The sequence below is a fragment of the Eurytemora carolleeae genome, unplaced genomic scaffold (assembly GCF_000591075.1).
Source record: "Eurytemora carolleeae unplaced genomic scaffold, Eaff_2.0 scaffold6, whole genome shotgun sequence".
Taxonomy (NCBI): domain Eukaryota; kingdom Metazoa; phylum Arthropoda; class Copepoda; order Calanoida; family Temoridae; genus Eurytemora; species Eurytemora carolleeae.
In genome coordinates, this window is record NW_019396148.1 from 504,833 (window position 1) to 525,722 (window position 20,890).

Here is a 20,890-nt window from a genome sequence, read left to right on the forward strand (position 1 = left end):
AATGTCCACGGTTAGAAATTCTTGATAAGTGCGAACCTAGAAAGTGTAATCTTAATTTTGCTGGTGGGTATACATATATTACGAGGTATACAAACTACTGTTTTTAAGATCAAATTTTTAGACTAGTATATATAAAGGTGACTATGTCATAAATGTCCTTTTTTAGCTGACAATATTTATTATTATTCTCTGATGGAGTTTGAGGACGCACTTATACTGACATATAAAAGTGAGGACGCACAAAAAAGCTTTTCACGGCCGACAGTTGTTGATTTAATAAAGTTGTAAATGGACGGATTTATAATGATGATCCTACCTCCGTAGGTTATCTGCATTGCACACAAGCTAAATATAAAAGTCGTGAACATATAATTTAAATCTAAAATATGCGCTCAAGTATTTCAAGATAAATACGCAACAATTTATAAGTTTCCAAAAGCGATTTCTGGAACTATTTTGAAATCAAACTAATATTTCTATATCATTTTGTAAATATTTTGCTCAAGCTTTTCAATGTTTAGAATCTACGAACCACATAGTTAAAACCTATCATATTGTTCGTAAAATCGAACCAGCGCGCGAGAGTATTTGAAATTACGAAGATGCTGACCGACATTATGAACTGATTGCTGGGGATATCTCACTTAATTTAATAACAATATCCCTAACATCCTGTTCCTTGGTTAGATTTTCGATATTTGGATTTCTTCTTTAACAGTGCCGCTGTCAGGGCAATCTTAATCAAACAAACTAACGAAAATTACAGGAATTGAATTTAGTTTTCAAGGCGAATCAGAATAATTAAGGGGGGGAGGGTGCTGGCTTGTGTATAGAGTGTACCCTCTAGCATCTTGCCCAGACGAAAGATTTGCAAGGCCTTGCCTCTGTTGCAAAGTGTTTGCAATTTTAAATTTGCCAGTCTAAATCATTTTCAAGGCACCCAGACGAGACATAAAAACTGGGTAAATTCTGTCTGTAATACTTAATCATCTGTAAAATACGCAATTTGGATAATGCAGAATATGTACTTAAAATTATCAAGCTTTTTGTGCTTGAGAAATACCTGGCGCGTCGTGCCCCTTTCTAGAATTAATCTCGCAGACCAATCTTGGCACACAAGAAAGAAATAAACAAGCACAATTTAATGCAAGTTCTCCTAAGTTTGCTTATATCCCCGTGAGTCTGCAATATTCATGATTGACCCAACTAAGTAGGAAATAGATACAGGGTGTCCCACGAAACATGACAGTTGCAAGACGATATGAAGGTCAACTTTGATCTTTAAAATAATTCGCGGCAGTTTTTTAAATTTTAATTTTAGAATTAAAATTCTTATATTAACAATCACAAAACAATCCTAGTCCTTGTATTCAAGAAATGTGGCCTTTAATTACCGGAGATAAGAAGATTTTTCTTCAGATTTTGAAGATTAATGGTTTTATTAAATAAATAGAAATATGAATAAAATTTTCCTGTAATGTTGACAGCACAAAAAATTTGAAAATGCCAGGACAAGGAGAATATTGTTATTATATTTTAAGAACCATAAATGTAAAAGTTGGCATGACGGGGAGTGAATATCGCAAATAGTTTAAAATATCTTAGAGGAACTTCGAGTTGTCTTTCAACTGTCAAGGTTCGTGGGACACCCTGTAGGTTGAATTTATTCAGATTCAGCTCGATTAATAATATCCACTTATTGTTTCCTTTGCCTCCCTATTTCTCAAAACTGTCTCTAATCTCTAATTACAATTGTTTGCACGTAAGTTTCGTAAATCAAAACAATGTTCATAATCTCATCTGATTTTGATTTTCCAAAAAAAAATTTTGCGTTAGAGTTGGGTTAGTTTGGGTTGGAATTCAGTTAGTTTAGGTTGGGAGTGGGTTAGTTTGGGTTAGAATTTGGTTAGGATTGGATTAGTTTGGGTTGAGATTTGGGTTTTTTTTGGGGTTGGGATTGTGTTTACTTGGGTCGGAATTGGGTTAGTTTTGGGTTGGGATTGGTATGTGTTAGTGTTGGTCTGATGGACATAGGTTTGGGTTGGTTTGGTTGTTGTCTGTATTCTGGTTGATTTGAGGCGAGTGTTGGGTTACTTTTTAATTGGCATAGAGATAAATTTTATATTGAAATTCACTTCGGCATTTGCTTTAAACCTGCTTTAACTTTAGACATTTAATAATCAGTTTAGTTTTTACAATCAGCCGAAATCCCAATATAAGTTCTTGTGTTTTAATTATATTGAAGTTTTGATTGTATGGAAGTTTTGAATTTATTGGAGTCTTGATTTCATTTAAGTTTTGATTGCGTTGGAGTTTTGATTGTATTAAAGTTTTGATTACAGTGGAGTCTTGATTATTTTGGAGTTTCGAATTTATTGGAGTTTTAATTCCATTGAAGTTTAATTACATTGGAGTTTGATTGTATTAAAGTTTTGATTTCATTGGAGTTTTGATTGTATTGAAGTTTTGATTCCATTGAAGTTTCGATTGCATTGGAGTTTTGATTATTTTGAATTTTTGTTTTCATTGAAGTTTTGATTTAATTGGAGTTTTGATTTCATCGGAGTTTCAATTACATCGGAGTTTCAATTACATCGGAGTTTTGATTGTATTGAAGTTTTAATTTCATCGATGTTTTGATTACATTGGTTTTTTGATTTCGTTGCAGTATTGATTGCATTGGAGACTTGATTGTTGGAGATCGTAGTTTCGATTGTATTGAAGTTTTGATTTCATAGGAGTTTTGAGTTGGCGATGCATGTAAAACCAAAGGCGAACACTTTGATGACTACTTTTCGGTGTTGTCTTTATCTCATTGGACATAGACCTTTGATATTTCAATAATATGCATTCAACTCATTTGAAATATCAAAGTTTAACACCACACAAAGATTAATGCATCTAAAAAAACTATGCATCAATTTAATTTTCAATTTCTAACTTCTGCTTTATTAATTTTTGTTCCTTAATTTGAAGATTTTGTAACTAAAAGTAACCAATTATAATTTATAATTTTTTAATAATTCTTCAGTTGTTGGATTCTGTGCTGAAACTTTCAATTTTGGTCAATTTGCAGTAACATGTTTTGAATAAAAATTTAAGGTTTGCGAAATACTTTCGGTTTTGCGCAAATTACGCAAAAACAAGTTTCGCAAAAACAAAAAAACTTATTGCGCTTCATGCGCAAAATAATATGCGCAAAGTTCAAAAAAAATATTTCTGCAAAAATTATGCAAATATTGCGCAAAAAAATGGTCATTTCGAGGAAACCCTAATTGGATTTTTTATTGTTTTGAAGTTTTGATAACATTGGAGTTTTAATTACATTGGAGTTTTGATTGTATTAAAGTTTTGATTCCATTGGAGTTTTTGTATTGAAGTTTTGATTGCATTATAGAGTTTTGATCTTGTATTAAAGTTTTGACTACATTGGAGTTTTGTATACATTGAAGTTTTAATTGCAGTTGAATTTTGATTCCATTAAAGTTTTGATTACATTCTATTTGAGATTATATTGGAGGTTTAATTAACATTGAATTAATTGAATGCTTTTGATTTAAACTTTTTTTAGAAATGGTGTCTAAACGTTAAGTAGTTTTGATTGGACTAATTCTTATTGCAATCGATTTCAGCAGAAACGATATAACTTGTTTTGTAACTTCAAAAGGTTAGAAAAATTTGATAGCAATTCATAACGGCAAAAAAATTGCCCAATTCAAAAAATTGAATCCATTTGCAGGGACGTAATACAGGAATGGAATGTTACGCCCCCCCCCCCNCCTCCAATAAACCTGCCACACGCCCCTGTGTGTATTGTATAACCTCCAATAAACCTGCCACACGCCCCTGTGTGTATTGTATAACCTCCAATAAACCTGCCACACGCCCCTGTGTGTATTGTATAACCTCCAATAAACCTGCCACACGCCCCTGTGTGTATTGTATAACCTCCAATAAACCTGCCACACGCCCCTGTGTGTATTGTATAACCTTTCAGAATAATTTAGGCCAACGACTTATGTTAAATGATTTACCTCTATATAAGAATAAGAAACAATTGAACATGTGCTTTTCTTAATTTTACATCATTTTAATAATTACTATGAATTTTATTTGAATTTCTATATCAAACCTTGTCCAAGACTTGATAGACTTCATAAACCACAAATCATAATTCAAAATAACAAAAACCTTAGTTTTCATCAAATACGGTTTTTCCCCAGAAAGTGATAATTAAAATAAAAATCCTCTCTGCCCTGCTCCCTGGAATTTAATAAAAGTAATTTGATCATTTTTAGAAAAAACGTGTGCTGCCTCATTTTAGCTTTTTCTTTTAGAAGAAAAGAGAAATTATGATTTTAAAAAACTTCTTTAAGGGGGGTTGTATAAGGTGCCCCCTCTTAAAAATTTTTTTGAGGAAGGGGCTACTGTAAATATTCAGAGAGAAGGACCTACCCTTTCATTTTCCAAGAGGGGCGTATGCCGCCGTAGGCGTACACCCACTCAACCCTTAAGCCGGCACTAAATTTTGTGAATACAAATTTCAAATTTTTCTTATTATTTTTTTCCTGCTAAACATTCATAAAACACACAGTACACAAAAACACTTGTAAATATATTACTCTAATTATTTCCATATTTTGGAATTCAGAAAAGATGTCCGAGAAATTGAACAGTTTAACAAGACCCAAAACATTGGTTACACAGTGTACACGGATTTTAAAAAGAGGATTGGCGAATCTCAAATTTTGTAATCATGAAAAAATTTAAAAAATTAAGAAGCCAGAACTTGGTTCTAGATTTAAACAATAAATAAAAGAAGAATTTATCGTCATGTTAAAATTAAATTCAAGTATTTATCCTTGTATAAACATTATCGAAATTAATTACAATAATTAAATTAATTTTTCCGATCTAAATCTAGATATTTTTATTGCATGAAATTCCATTTTGTTTTATTCAATTAAAATCAATCGATCAATCAAGCATGATGGGCAAAGACAGCTCATGCAATATATCTAGCAAATTACGGTTAAAATCGTTGTTGTATTTTCGCAACCTTTGCCGCATTTCCCCCCCCCCCCCTCCTCATTTCCGGTCGCGCACAGCGACTCGTTGAGTTTAAAGATCACAGTTCGGATATTTGGCGTTCAAACATTTTTGTCGCTTGTTTGTTTGTTTGCTTGTGTCCAATAAACTTCAAAACGGCTGAACCGATCGGGTCCAAATTTGTGGTATCTCGCATGACCCCAAGACCGGAAAGGTTTTTGACTGGTTTAAAATGAACCAAGGAGATAATGAATAGAAGGAGGGGGCGATAGGGTTTCCGTACACTTTGCTGTGAGGTTTTTGGACTGCTGAAGAACTAGTTTTTGCGTAACAACAATAACAAAGGAAGCCGATCTAATGTAAACAAACATGAGTTTGTAAACTGTGAAAGAAAAGAATGTAACTTATACTTTATACACAGATCCATGAAAACCAAGCACCAGCTAAACTTCAAAAATAAAAAAATATTTAAAATATTGTTTTTGATTTACTAATTCTTACTTTTCAGAATAGTTTATAGTTTAATAGTTAAAAGATTCAAAGTCCAAAAAATAATTTTAAAATCCGTGTAAATATGAGATGTAAAAGCTTTTTTAAAAATGTTTTTTGTTTTCAAATTTTGCTCTTTCTTAAAACCTTTTTATACTCTTTCTCATTACTTTTTATCTATGTTATACAGTGAGAACCAGAAAACCGTTGAATAGAAAGACGACATATAAACTCAATATTTAAGTTTAATTGTTTTCAACGTGAAATAGTCTATTTACACTGCTGTTCATGGACTATTTTAAATCATAACTTAAGTCTAAAAGTCGTCTTCGTATTTTTCTGGTTCTCACTGTAGTTTCTTTTCACTTTTCTCTTCTGGTCTTTTCAGCAGTTATTCCTCTCATTACTGATTTTGATTTTGCTTTTATTTTATGATTAAATAAACACAGATTTCTATACTAATCCTAATTTATATTGTTTCAATCCCAGCTTATCCTTTCTTTAAATTCTACTCCCCCCTCCCCCCTCACCCCCTTTATCTCCGATTATCTCCTTTTTCTTAATTTTCTTCTTTTCTGCATGCACTCCTCTCTCCCAATTACCAAAATCCCATTGGAAAATCTCTTTTCGCTGTTTCATAAACCCCTAACACGTGTTAAAGGTTTGGGTATTATCCCCTTTACCATTATCCGCTTTGACCTATAACTGGGTTACCCACAAAGAATGAGAATGCAAGGACGACCTGAAGTTTCCAAAATATAACGATCTGAAAATTAAATATGGTTTTTGTTTTGACTCTTTAGTGAATAGTTTAAGAGATCCAATGAATGATTAGCAAAGAAAAGAACAAGTTTAAAGAAAACTTCAAAAAGTATAACTGTCTCTGAAGAATCATCCTTTGTGGGTAACCCTGTATAATGTTTCCCCCATCCCTATTGTGTCTTAATTTCCATTTACCAAGTTCTCTCTACTCACCTTTTCCCAAACCTCTTTCTACCTTTCCTTTCCCAAATGCGTTTCCCATTCCATCCTCTCTTTTATATTGTACATTTTTGGATTCGTGTGGCCATTACCCCCCCCACCCCCTCCATAATTCGAACTTTTCATAAAAGGAAAAGGCCAAAATAAAGGATATCTTTGAAAATGAAGCGAGTCATGATGGGAATGATATCAGTGGCCTTGAGAGAATTAATAATATAATTTAAAATAAATTATTTAAGCACCAATTTCTTATTCCTGCATTGAATCAATTCCACTTTCTCTTCTTTACATTTCTATCTGTAAAAACCAAACCTGAATTCTCTACTATATCTTTTCTCTTCTCTATTCTCTATCTGATCAATATAAATATATCAATAAAATCTTCCTTTTTCTTGCTTTAAAATTGTTTAATTTTGAAAACATGGATATCTCATTAATTCTTAATCAGACAGAGTTTTTTCGGGTACTGTTGTAAATCGGACATTGCAATTTCTGCTGAAAATTACAATGACATTTGCTTTAATCTTATAAAATTCGCCCGCCCCACCTTCACCAATTTAATCCGTTTCATTCCCTGTATTTCCCCCAGCAGCTAGGTTAGCAAAGAATCTGCAAGGACGTCTCTCCGAGTTCAGTGAACTTTGCAGAATAGTGTGCAATTTATTCGCAAACTTATACAGGGAGAAAACATAACTACTCTACACTACAGATCCGTGCAAACATTGATGTTTGTTCAAATACAGGGGGACCCATAAAACTGTGGAATAGAAGAACGATCAGTAGAATCAAATTTTAATTTTAAATAGTTTAATTAACGGGAAACAAAACAATTGTGCAGTATTCAAAAACCTATTTTATTTAAGAAAAAATTGCTTTATAACATAAACCTAATAAAGTGTATTCGACCTATTGAAATGTATTCTACCCTTTTGAAATGTATTCAACCTATTAAAATGTATTCGCCCTATTGAAATGTATTCAACCTAATAAAGTGTATTCGACCTATTGAAATGTATTCTACCCTTTTGAAATGTATTCAACCTATTAAAATGCTTTCACCCTATTGAAATGTATTTTACCTATTGAAATGTATTCAACCTATTGAAATGTATTCGCCCTATTGAATTGTATTCAACCTATTGAAATGTATTCAACCTATTGAAATGTATTCGTTCGCCCTATTGAATTGTATTCTACCTATTGAAATGTGTTCAACCTATTGAAATGTATTCAACCTATTAAAATGTATTCCACCTATTGAAATGTATTCAACCTATTAAAATGTATTCCACCTAATGAAATGTATTCAACCTTTTGAAATGTATTCAACCTATTGAAATGTATTCCACCTATTGAAATGTATTCAACCTTTTAAAATGTATTCCACCTATTGAAATGTATTCAACCTATTGAAATGTATTCAACCTATTAAAATGTATTCAACCTATTGAAATGTATATTCAACCTATTGAAATGTATTCCACCTATTGAAATGTATTCAACCTATTGAAATGTATTCAACCTATTAAAATGTATTCAACCTATTGAAATGTATATTCAACCTATTGAAATGTATATTCAACCTATTGAAATGTATTAAAATGTTTTGATTGGAGACCCCAAGCTTATCCACGTAGACCTCAATCTCTTTATTGGAGTCCCCACGAACTTCATTGGAGACCTTAAATTTTAATTGATGATAAGCTTGGAGTCCCTGATGATAAGGTTGGGGGTTTCAAATAAAAATCCGGGACCTCCAATGAAGAGCTTGCAACCCATACCAAATGATGTAAAAATAAACTTAAATATCTAAAACTAAAAATGTTGGTAAATCAATTAATCTAAGTTTTGAAATATATATAAACCGTAAGGTTTCATAGATAGGGATTACAAAATTTGAGTTTGCGACAAAAGACTCAATTCCTTTATTTTAAATAAATTTTGGTTATTATTTAGTAATTAAAATATCTACACACAACAAGAGCTAACTAACCAAATGCATGGTTAACCATAGGATCGGGAAGGGGGTAGGTTTTGGGGAGAAGATGAGAGAGGCCTGAACGCCTGATGAGAACAAACTCCTTGGAACAAATTTAGACCAAATTATACAAAGGCCATGGCGCACCTAGAAATAAAGAAAACGACTTTATATTGAGAGCGTGGGAAGGCAGGTGGTTGTAAGCCAAAACATTTTCCCCTTCCATGCCAAATATTACCTTTTTTGTCTTTCGGCAGCCATAAGCCACAACCGTTCTTTCTTCAATGCCACAACATCTATGTCTTCCGGCATTTATTCCGTTTACAAATGGTGAATAGTTCCCTGAAAACCTGAAAACCTGAAAACCTGAAAACCTGAAAACCTGAAAACCTAAAAACCTGAAAACCTGAAAACCTGAAAACCTGAAAACCTGAAAACCTGAAAACCTGAAAACCTAAATACCTGAAAATACGTTTTTCAAAAATCCGGCCACGTTATGCAAAAAATATACGGAGCGTCCCATATCATATTAGATTATCTCCAATTTTTAACGCAAAAATACGCACATAATACTCAAAAAATCTAGCATTTTTGCAAATAAAAATTTCTATTAGCCTTATTAAATTTTTTTAAATGATTCATTCTTCTTAAATTTTCTGATTTGTCCCCCAAATTGTAATTTAGACCCATTGACGCGGTCTAATTTTGTCGTGGGACACCCTGTACTATAAAGGTCTTTATATTTAAGTATTAAATTAAAATGATAATAAGGGGCGTAATTAAGGATTCTGTAGAGGGGGGGGGAAATGTGGCGCGCGAAGCGCGCGGAATTTTTTTTTACCCCCCCTTGAATTTTTTTACCCCCCCCGCCTAGAAAAATATCATGATGTATATCAAATTATTGGTTTAAGTTGGGTTTGATTTGTATTTTCCACTCATTTCTGGCAAATACAAACTCCATCAAATAAAGGCTTCATTTCCTACCTTTCAGCTTTCACCTTGTTTTATATCCTTCATTATAGTCATTCATTTTACATTAACTACAAAGATCTGTAAAAAAACTTAATTTATTTTAAGTAACATGAAAAATAGTTTCACTCTAAGAGGAAAAAGATGTAACTTTTTTAAATCTTTAGAAAAGCTACTCTGCAAAACTTTGAAAAAATATTGTCTTTGTTTATATTTCACTATAGTTAAAGATAAATGTCTTACTTTTTAAATTTTAATTCCTAATAATCTTGATCTTTTAACATTTTATCCCCCCCCCGGAAGAGCTTCATACTTAATTTGGCATATAGTGGAAGTACGCTACTGCATTAAAGAACTCTATTTTTGGGTAAAATTTATCTATGTTACTTTAATAAAGTTGATTGAGTAAGATTATCTGCGCGAAGCGCCAACATTTTTTTAACATTTTCCCAATAATTGATGGTAATCATGGACATGGAGAATGGAGATCAAGTTACTAAACAGGATATTTGAGTCCCCAAGATTCTAGGGGGGGGGTAAGTAACCCCGATAACCCCCCTTATTTACGCCGCTGATGATAATGATTCCTTTTAATGTAAACTGCTAAACTTATTTTTCCCCAAAAATGAATTAAATCTTTCCTCTTAAATGGTTTATTTTTGAAAACATATTATAAACAATAAAAATGATACACAATATACTTTTAAAGTTCAAAGGGGTTTGGATTCTGTTAATTACGGTTTTTTGCAGAGAAATCACAATAAGATATAAAACATTTTTAGAAAGGAAAAGAAGGATGTTTTCTTTAGTTATGCTCAGACATACAATAAAACAACAACGTTTCACTGACTGAGAAAAAAGAAAACACAAAAAAATGTTTTACTATTTTAAGTTTTGATTTCGCACAAGCTTTTTTCAGATTAAAAGTTTACAAGTAAACAAAGAGTTAAGCTGTTAATTGACAGCTTCTTCTTTTTATTTCAATGTTTATGTGCATCCATACTCTTTGAAAGCTAGGTTATAGAAAAGCTTTTTTCAGATTAAAAGTTTACAAGTAAACAAAGAGAAGCTGTTAATTGACAGCTTCTTCTTTTTATTTCAATGTTTATGCATGTGCATCCATACTCTTTGAAAGCTAGGAAGAAATTAAAATTGAAAAGAAAATAATTGTCTTTATTGTATTGATATGAACTACGACGACTGTATCATATTCTTCTAAATACAATATTTCAAGTTCACAATTGTAAAACTTTACTAAATCATTTTTTATTTGTCGTCTTCTGTATTAAACTTCTCTACAATTTAAACCAACAGAATTTATAAAATGTCGTTTTCCAAACCTGCTGATAACGAAATGGTGCAAATATTTAACTTTCTAATTAAGTAATTGTATGGAGCTCTTAAAACTGTTTCCTTTATTGCATGGCTATTTTTTCTTACAATTACTGAGACTTCGGTAAAATCTAAGATAGTCTAATAGCAGGAGCCAATGGAGATAATGTATTAGGAATCTCTACGGTATACTTGAATGATAAAATATAAATTGCAATACAAATTTATACAGTAAGATTTTAAATACAGGGTGTCCCAATAAACATGGGAATTCAGTGACGAATTCGATATCGTCTTTTTAAATAATTCTTTAATTTAGTAAAGTGATACCTAGACTGAGGAATTTGTAATCTGTAAGAGTTTCGTCTGCTTTGTTCACATTTTGTTTGTTTATGTTTTGACTGCATACGGGTGTACTTAGTAAAACAAGAAAATTGCAGTATACAAACAGAGTAAACTTGTCCGTCTTCACTGTTCATCTTGCAGAGACATATTTACAGTCTTTTACCGTTTTCATAAATAAACTCTCGCAGACATAATAATATTATGGCTTTTGAAATTAGGTGTTACAATGCTAATTCATAACAAAGACGATATCGAATTCGTCACTGAATTCCCATGTTTTTTTGGGACACCCTGTATCACCTATCACAGCGAACAGTCCATCTAAAGTATTTGTTAAATACCTTAAAAAATATAAAAATTTGCAGAAAATACTAGATTTTTTCAAGTATTATGTGCTTATTTTGGCGTAAAAGCTTGGAGACACAATTGATATGGGACGCTCTAAATAATAAAACATTAAACAGTTTGTACCAATTTTTTTTGAACATTCACAAGGGGGCCTAGCCAAAAAAAATCCCCCCCCCCTCTCTCTAAACGCCCCTGGAAACCCTATCTATTTTGCATGAGGCCGAACAGAAAAGACAGATCAGTGAGCTGCCTTTTAAAAAAATGAAGAAAAGCTTTTTGTAAGACGACATTTAGACATTGGGTCCTGAAACCCCCTCTAGAAATCATAGATTTCACTGATCTGATTCTGTGTACGGCTCTGATTTATACATACTAGACAGATACACTCCCTAGACGAACATACACCTCCCATGACGAACATACACACTCCCTAAACGAACATACATACACACCCCCTGGAAGAACATACATACACACTCCCTTGACGAACATACACACTCCCTAGACGAACATACACACTCCCTAGACGAACATGCACACTTACTAGACGAACATGCACACTCCATTGACGAACATACACACTCCCTGGAATACACCTCCCTTGACGAACATACACACTCCCTAGACGAACATACACATTCCCTTGACGAACATACACACTTCCTGGACGAACATACACACTCCCTGGACGAACATACACACTCCCTGGACGAACATACACACTCCCTTGACGAACATACACACTCCCTTGACGAACATATACACTCCCTGGACGAACATACACACTCCCTGGACGAACATACACACTCCCTAGACGAACATACACACTCCCTGGACGAATATACACACTCCCTAGACGAACATACACACTGCCTTGACGAACATAAACACTTCCTGGACGAACATACACACTCCCTAGACGAACATACACACTCCCTAGACGAACATGCACACTTACTAGACGAACATGCACACTCCCTTGACGAACATACACACTCCCTAGACGAACATGCACACTTACTAGACGAACATACACACTCCCTTGACGAACATGCACACTCCCTTGACGAACATGCAAACTCCCTTGACGAACATACACACTCCCTGGACGAACATACACACTCCCTGGACGAACATACACACTCCCTAGACGAACATACACACTCCCTTGACGAACATACACACTCCCTTGACGAACATACACACTCCCTAGACGAACATACACACTCCCTTGACGAAAATACACACTCCTCTGACGCACATACACACTCCCTTGACGAACATATACACTCCTTGGACGAACATAAACACTCCCTGGACGAACATACACACTCCCTAGACGAACATACACACTCCCTGGACAAACATACACACTCCCTAGACGAACATACACACTCCCTTGACGAACATACACACTCCCAAGACGAACATACACACACCCTGGAGGAACATACACCCATGGTTTAATAACTAAATCTTAACATATATATTTTACAAATATCTTTGCAATATTGCTAAGAAAAAATAAGTAATGTTGCGCTATATTGAACTTTTACAGAATATAATCTGAGAGATAGAAGACTACACGATCAGAGTAAGGAGGAGAGCTAGAGTAAGTATAGTTCCTGATCCTCCAGCTGTAGTCTAGTTCTTATTCTGAGTGATAGAAGACTACACGATCAGAGTAAGGAGGAGAGCTAGAGTAAGTATAGTTCCTGATCCTCCAGCTGTAGTCTAGTTCTTATTCTGATAGATAGAAGACTGCAAGAGTAAGGAGGAGAGGTATAGTTAGTAAAGTCCCGGATCCTTCTGCTGTAGTCCAGTTCTTATTCTGAGTGATAGAAGAAAACAAGAGTAAGGAGGAGAGGTAAAGTAAGTATAGTCCCAGATCTTCCTGCTGTAGTCCAGTTCTTATTCTGATAGATAGAAGACTACAAGAGTAAAGAGGAGATGAATAGTAAGTATGGTTCCTGATCCTCCAGCTGTAGTCCCGTTCTTATTCAGAGAGATAGTAGACTACAAGAGTAAGGAGGAGAGGTAGAGTAAGTATAGTCCCAGATCCTCCAGTTTTTATTCTGATAGATAGAAGACTACAAGAGTAAGGAGGAGAGGTAGAGTAAGTATAGTCCTAGATCCTCCTGCTGTAGTCCAGTTCTTATTCTGATAGATAGAAGACTACAAGAGTAAAGAGGAGAGGAATAGTAAGTATAGTTCCTGATCCTCCAGCTGTAGTCCCATTTTTATTCTGATAGATAGAAGACTACTAGAGTAAGGAGGAGAGCTAGAGTAAGTATAGTTCCTGATCCTCCAGCTGTAGTCCAGTTCTTATTCTGATAGATAGAAGACTACAAGAGTAAGGAGGAGAGGTAGAGTAAGTATAGTCCCAGATCCTCCAGTTTTTATTCTGATAGATAGAAGACTACTAGAGTAAGGAGGAGAGCTAGAGTAAGTATAGTCCTAGATCCTCCTGCTGTAGTCCAGTTCTTATTCTGAGAGATAGAAGACTACAAGAGTAAGGAGGAGAGGTAAAGTAAGTATAGTCCTAGATCCTCCTGCTGTAGTCCAGTTCTTATTCTGATAGATAGAAGACTACAAGAGTAAAGAGGAGAGGAATAGTAGGAATGGTTCCTGATCCTCCAGCTGTAGTCCCGTTTTTATTCTGATAGATAGAAGACTACCAGAGTAAGGAGGAGAGCTAGAGTAAGTATAGTTCCTGATCCTCCAGCTGTAGTCCAGTTCTTATTCTGAGAGATAGAAGACTACAAGAGTAAGGAGGAGAGGTAGAGTAAGTATAGTCCCAGATCCTCCAGCTGTAGTCCAGTTCTTATTCTGATAGATAGAAGACTTTAAGAGTAAGGAGGAGAGGTAGAGTAAGTATAGTCCTAGATCCTCCTGCTGTAGTCCAGTTCTTATTCTGATAGATAGAAGACTACAAGAGTAAGGAGGAGAGGTAGAGTAAGTATAGTCCCAGATCCTCCTGCTGTAGTCCAGTTCTTATTACATAAATCACCGGAACAAGCACAAGCTCTTTCCTTCCATTTATCTGTATCCACTTCTCTGCAGGTAATATCAGCCTGTTGATCAGTGGGAATACAAATCCGAGAAAACAGTTTAGATCCTAATTCGGTAATTTCGGCAATAATACAGCCCTTTGTACCGGACGGGCATTCCGTCTCTACTCCAATGTCTGTATCACTGCATTTTTCTTTGAGACTTTCGCAAACATAGCATTTTAAAGCATGTGTGGACCCACAGAGGGTTATTAAGAAAATAATTGCTATCAGTTTCATGGTTAGTATTGTACTGCAAGAAACTACAACACTATTGACCCTTCTAACTTATGTAGGACGTGCAGTAGGTGTTTTTAAAACCACAGCAAATTGAATGATAAGCGAGTTAAAGTCAAAACTTTAAAAAGTTTCATAAACCACAGTTTACAAGGTAAACAATACTGTGCTTTATTTTTAAGATTGCTTAGATATAAAGAATTTAAGTATAAATATCACAAGCTGTATTAATCATGTTAAATTATAATTTTTTCTGTAATAATTAATATTTTTAAACGTCTCAGCATAGAACCTTTGCAATTTTTTAACATTAGCAAAAAATGAGTATGCGTTGAAAAATTAAAAAATTGGAAAAATGCTATGAATCTTAATACTATCCTATCCCAACTATATCCAGGCGACTCTATGCTATGGGATATGATAAGGCTAAAAATTGGACAGGGCTAGGTAAAGTGTATAAAACCAATTAAAGGGACTGTAAGCGTAATTTCAAGTCACCTTCCATGCAAAAATGACATTTCCCGATTAACAATGGCACCCTTTAAACCTTTATCTGATCAAATATGTGGAGGATACAATTGTTTTCCTGACTCGAAACATTTTAATTCTGATAACATATCCATTGCTTCTTAAAGAGCAAGAAATGCGCAAGACGCAGAGAAACAAAAGCATGGATACCTAATTCATGCTTAATCAGACAAAGCTTTCAAGGGTATACTACCTCACGCAACTCGGGCATTTCCATCTTTCCATAGAGGGTCACTTGTAATTTCGCTTACAGTCCCTTTCTATACAGTCAGAGAGTATAATTAACCACAACCCACCAACTTTCCAGAAACGATGAGGGGATCAAAGATTTTTGTAGTTTGACAAATATTTAGCAATTTATTAAAGAGATCGTTCCTGATTTGTTCCAAACAACTATCGAGCATTCTTTTCAATTGTAAAATAGACAGAAGAGAAGGCAAAGTTTAAGTTAACTTACTCCGACAACGTAGATGCTCTATAGTTTTGATTTTATGCACGAGTATGAAACAAGCAAATTTAACCGGATACATATTGCAAATTTATCCGGATACATATTGCAAATTTATCCGGATACATATTGCAAATTTATCCAGATACATTTTGCAAATTTATCCGGATACATATTGCAAATTTATCCAGATACATATTGCAGACTTATCTGGATACATCTTGCAAATTTATCTGGATATATCTTGCAAATTTATCCGGATACATATTGCAAATTTATCCGGATACATTTTGCAAATATATTCGGATACATATTGCAAATTTATCCAGATACATATTGCAGACTTATCTGGATACATCTTGCAAATTTATCTGGATATATCTTGCAAATTTATCCAGATACATATTGCAAACTTATCCGGATACATATTGCAAAATCAATTTTTATCATATCCATAGATCTTTAATGACATAAGTTATGATTGAGAAAATTTACATTAGTTTGACATGAAAAAATGCAAATCTTAGGGTTGACTCATCCTCAAACTCATCTGATTCAATCTAATCCGATAGGCTTGTGCTCAACAGCACAGCACTTCTCTTTATAAAACTTAAAAATGTAAATTTTTATGTCCAAGCATAAGTGGTATGATCCTTTGACCGATTTGGCTCAAATTTTTATTATATATCTCGGTGAGAACCACATTAAGTAGGTTGACCTTCATCGAGAAAACTTAGCTTCCAGTGAATAGTACTCAGGGAGTAAGGAATAGAAGGGAGATATAACTGACGTGGTTCGCCCTACCATATGATTATACATGCTTTGCAGACATAAATGTAGTCTTTCAATTCCACAATTTTATAAGAACACTTGGAGAAATGGTTAAGTAACTACCAAAAACACAGTTGATTTTTACTTTATAACAATAAAACAAATTGCTTGAATGTCGTCTTCCTAGTTTTTACTCGTAAATTAAATTAAGGTGTATTGTATCTTTGAGTGTTTTGAAAATAATTTGTGTTCTGACGCTTTGTGTGTTTTGACATTTAGGCCTTTTGAAATTAAGGTGTCTTGAATTTTAGGTGTTTTGAATTCGGGTGTTTTATAATTTAGGTATTTTTTATATGTTTTTTTACCCTCTCCGGGCTCTGCGGCATCATGTCAAACTAGCAACTCTTAAATCACGCGCTAGTAGGTCGGAAGTGTAGTATACCGGATGATGCATAGATCAGAGGTGTAGTGTAGCGAATGTGCGTAGGTCAAAAGATACAGCATCGATATTAATACTGCTTAGTTACAGTGTGGTCATGCATTGTCATGAGGCGTAAAGCGTGGGAAAATGAAGAATTAAGCTAGACGTCAGTCTAGAATTCATATCATCATATATACTATAGATTATTTAATAAGCAACAAAGGAGTAGATACAGGGTGTTCCATCAAACATACCATTTTCTTGATTGGTAGAGATAGGGATGTCGTCCTGTTGAAATTATGAATTATTATACGAAAATACTTTTAATTTTAGAAAGCTAAAAAGTCATAGTACCTTCTTTTGGTATCATTTTATCATTAAAAAGCCTCTGTGTATAAAAAAGATACGCATTATAGAAGGATAAAAAATTGTATCTAAATTTTATTTTAATTCTGACTTTTTTCAGACATATAGCAATCATCTGACAAACGCAGGAACAAACCAGAATTATCCAGATTAAACTAGAATAAACTAGATTTCATGAGAGGTTTAACTAGTTCATAACATACACACAGGTTTATACTTAGTTTAAACCAGATTTATAGAGAGGTTTAACCTGTTCATAACATACACACAGGTTTATACTTAGTTTAAACCAGATTTATAGAGAGGTTTAACTAGTTCATAACATACAAGCAGGTTTATACTTACTACTTAGTTTAAACCAGATTTCATGAGAGGTTTAACCTGTTCATAATATACACACAGATTTATACTTAGTTAAAACCAGATTTATAGAGAGGTTTAACTAGTTCATAACATACACACAGGTTTATACTTACTACTTAGTTAAAACCAGATATCATGAGAGGTTTAACATATATAGTTCATTTTACACGTAGGTTTACTTATTTTAAACCAGATTTTATGGGAAGTTTAATCAGTACATAGCATACACACATGGGTTCACTTAATTAAACCAGATTTCAAGAGAGGTTTAATCAGTAGATAACATACGCACAGGTTTACTTAGTTTAAACCAGATTTCAAGATAAGTTTAATCAGTACATAACATACACAATGGTTTACTTAGTTTAAACCAGATTTCAAGAAAAGTTTAGTCAGTACATAACAAATACACAGGTCTACTTAGTTTAAACCAGATTTCAAGATAAGTTTAATCAGTACATAACATACACAAAGGTTTACTTAGTTTAAACCAGATTTCAAGATAAGTTTAATCAGTACATAACAAATACACAAAGGTTTTCTTAGTTTAAACCAGATTTCAAGATAACTTTAATCAGTACATAACAAATACACAAAGGTTTACTTAGTTTAAACCAGATTTCAAGATAAGTTTAATCGGTACATAAAAAATACACAGGTTTACTTAGTTCAAACCAGATTTCAAGATAAGTTTAATCAGTACATAACAAATACACAGGTTTACTTAGTTTAAACCAGATTTCATGAGAGGTTTAACCAGTTCATAACATACAAATAGGGATGGGTAATTATAGCTAGGTTTGTTTTACAGAAACTTTTTTTATTTCTAGAATTTTAAAAGGTTTTACGACAATACGAGAAGGTTCCAACATTTTAAAACTTTATTTTATAGAAGTTTGCTTTTTTCAAACATGCATATTTGTTACTCCAGAAGAATATTTAAAACGATAGTTTTTGCCTTATAGTTTTACATAGGATACTAAATTTGCATGTTTGATACAAACAAACTTATACAGAATACAATTTTAAATCGTTGGAACCTTCTCAAATTGTCGCAAAACCTTTTAAAAGTCTAAAAATGTTAAAAGTTTCTGTTAAACGAATCTAACTACAGGGTGTCCCACGAAACATGACAGTTGGTAAATAGTTTGGAGTGTTCTCTTCCATTTGTTAAGTTGTTTAATACCAAAGACAATAATAAAGATATTATATAGGAGTGGTATTATAGTAAAATTATCTTTAAAGTAAAATATATTTGAGCAAATGATTTTTTATTCAGCTCTATAACATATTTTATTTCAGGGTTAATCAGCTCTATAACGGATTTTATTGAAGGGTTAATCAGCTCTAACAGATTTTATTGAAGGGTTAATCAGCTCTATAACAGATTTTATCGAAGGGTTAATCAGCTCTATAACAGATTTTATTGAAAGGTTAATCAGCTCTATAACAGATTTTATTGAAAGGTTAATCAGCTCTATAACAGATTTTATTGAAAGGTTAATCAGCTCTATAACGATTTTATTGAAAGGTTAATCAGTTCTATAACAGATTGTATTGTAGGTTTAATCAGTTCTATAACAGATTTTATTGAAGCTTAGCAAGATTGCCAATGAACCATTAAATAAATTCCTTTTTATAGTTTATTACAATTAATAATTCGAAATTCGCTTAAGAAAGTAAAGTGTTCAGACCAAAACGTGATAAAATTAAAATTGAAGAAACCTATTGCATCATTGCATCTAGCCCAGCTTGGTCAGTCCAGGGTAGAATATTTCTTTTTGAGACACACAATATGCATTTGGAAGTTTTTAAATTTTCGTAATTTTGAATAAAATGTTTTTTTTTCTAACGGTGACGTAGCTTGGGGTACAGTAGGAATTAGGATAGAGAATATCTATGTAAACAACTGTAAATGTAAAATAATGTCAAAAAAAGGGACACATTCTTCTGGTCCATTCATACTGACCATCTTGTGCATTGTTTTAACAGAATTCTATGTTTTGACCTTGCCTCCTGCAGAATATGTTGTTATTGCTGTTGCTTAATTTGGCATTGCACGCTAGACTAAATTAGTAAATATGCATTTACAATTTCAAACTAGGAGATTACTGGTATGACGTTGCGACATTGTAATTGAGAAATTGAGAAAATAGAAATATGAAGGTGGTTGATTACATATAGTGATAACCAGAAAACTCTGAATTAGAAAGACGACTTTAAGAATCCAGTTTTGACCATAAAAAGTTCAATAAGCATGAGACACAACAATTGTGCATTGTAAACAGATACATTTCACTGAATTAGTGATTTAAGAATTATGTATAAAAAAGCTACTAGCTTTGTAACAACATAAAATACATTTAAGTATTCCTATAAAGTCATCTTCCTATTCCAGAGTTTTTACTTAGAAATCAACAAACTTTTAGTGCTATGCAATTTACATTAATAGCCGAATTTCGAATTTTTCGTATTTTGGAATTAGGGAATTAAAATCAGAAAAATCTGCAATAGTGATTGAACAACGCGAAAACAATTTTTTTGCTTCTGATTCATAAAAGCTTGAAGTTAATGCTATACATATTTACATAAACTTTGCTTGTCTGTCTTTCTGTTTGTTTGTGTCCAATAAACGCAAAAACTGCTAAACCGATCGAGCCCAAATTTTTATAACAGCTCGCATGACCCCATGGGGAAGGTTTATGGACCGTTAATGTTGAAAAAATCTTCCTGGATAAATGTCGACATTAATTATTTTCGGACTAAAATTTTTTTAACTTTTTGGCTTGCAGGATGTAGGTGGTATAAAAGTGCAAAGTTCCACTGATAGACCGTATTACTTCATCCTTTGTTTCTAGGTTTAGAAAACCAATTGCTGTTATTGGACAAGCGTAAAAAGCGTCAACACATCTATATTTGCGTAAACATGCGTAAGCATTTGTTTGAGAACAGCGGACTAGATATACGCAATGTTATACGCAACATAGAACAGGTCAGTTAAAGTGGTGTTGATGGGGGGGGGGAGGGGGAGGGATGTGTAGGGAGTTAGCGTAAAGTTCGGTTACAAGTTTCAGATTTTTATTATTTCTAATAACTTTAATTTCATTTTCAAAACTTTATTTTTAATTTTTATTTTGTGGTATTGATGTATACGTACGTAAAATTCCGTTTTTTAATTTCCCAAATCTTTAAGATTTCATTATTTTTCATATTTT

At 33.3% G+C, this 20,890-nt stretch overlaps 1 protein-coding gene across 1 annotated transcript; it reads left to right on the forward strand.

Moving 5' to 3' along the window:
• Positions 1-1,242: 1,242 nt before the first annotated feature.
• LOC111696414 (histidine-rich protein PFHRP-II-like) lies at positions 1,243-12,958 on the forward strand. Its single transcript, XM_023466010.1, has 2 exons — positions 1,243-1,267; positions 11,997-12,958. Exons 1-2 carry the CDS (start codon positions 1,243-1,245, stop codon positions 12,956-12,958), a joined length of 987 nt encoding a protein of 328 aa, XP_023321778.1.
• Positions 12,959-20,890: the final 7,932 nt, after the last annotated feature.

What these genes read in the sequence shown, in the direction of transcription:
- LOC111696414 (XM_023466010.1), top strand. Translation starts at nt 1,243, where the DNA reads ATGACAGTTGCAAGACGATATGAAG. An exon ending in AGTTGCAAGACGATATGAAG is followed by an intron (nt 1,268 to 11,996) that starts GTCAACTTTGAT and finishes CACACTCCCTAG; the next exon opens with ACGAACATACACACTCCCTA.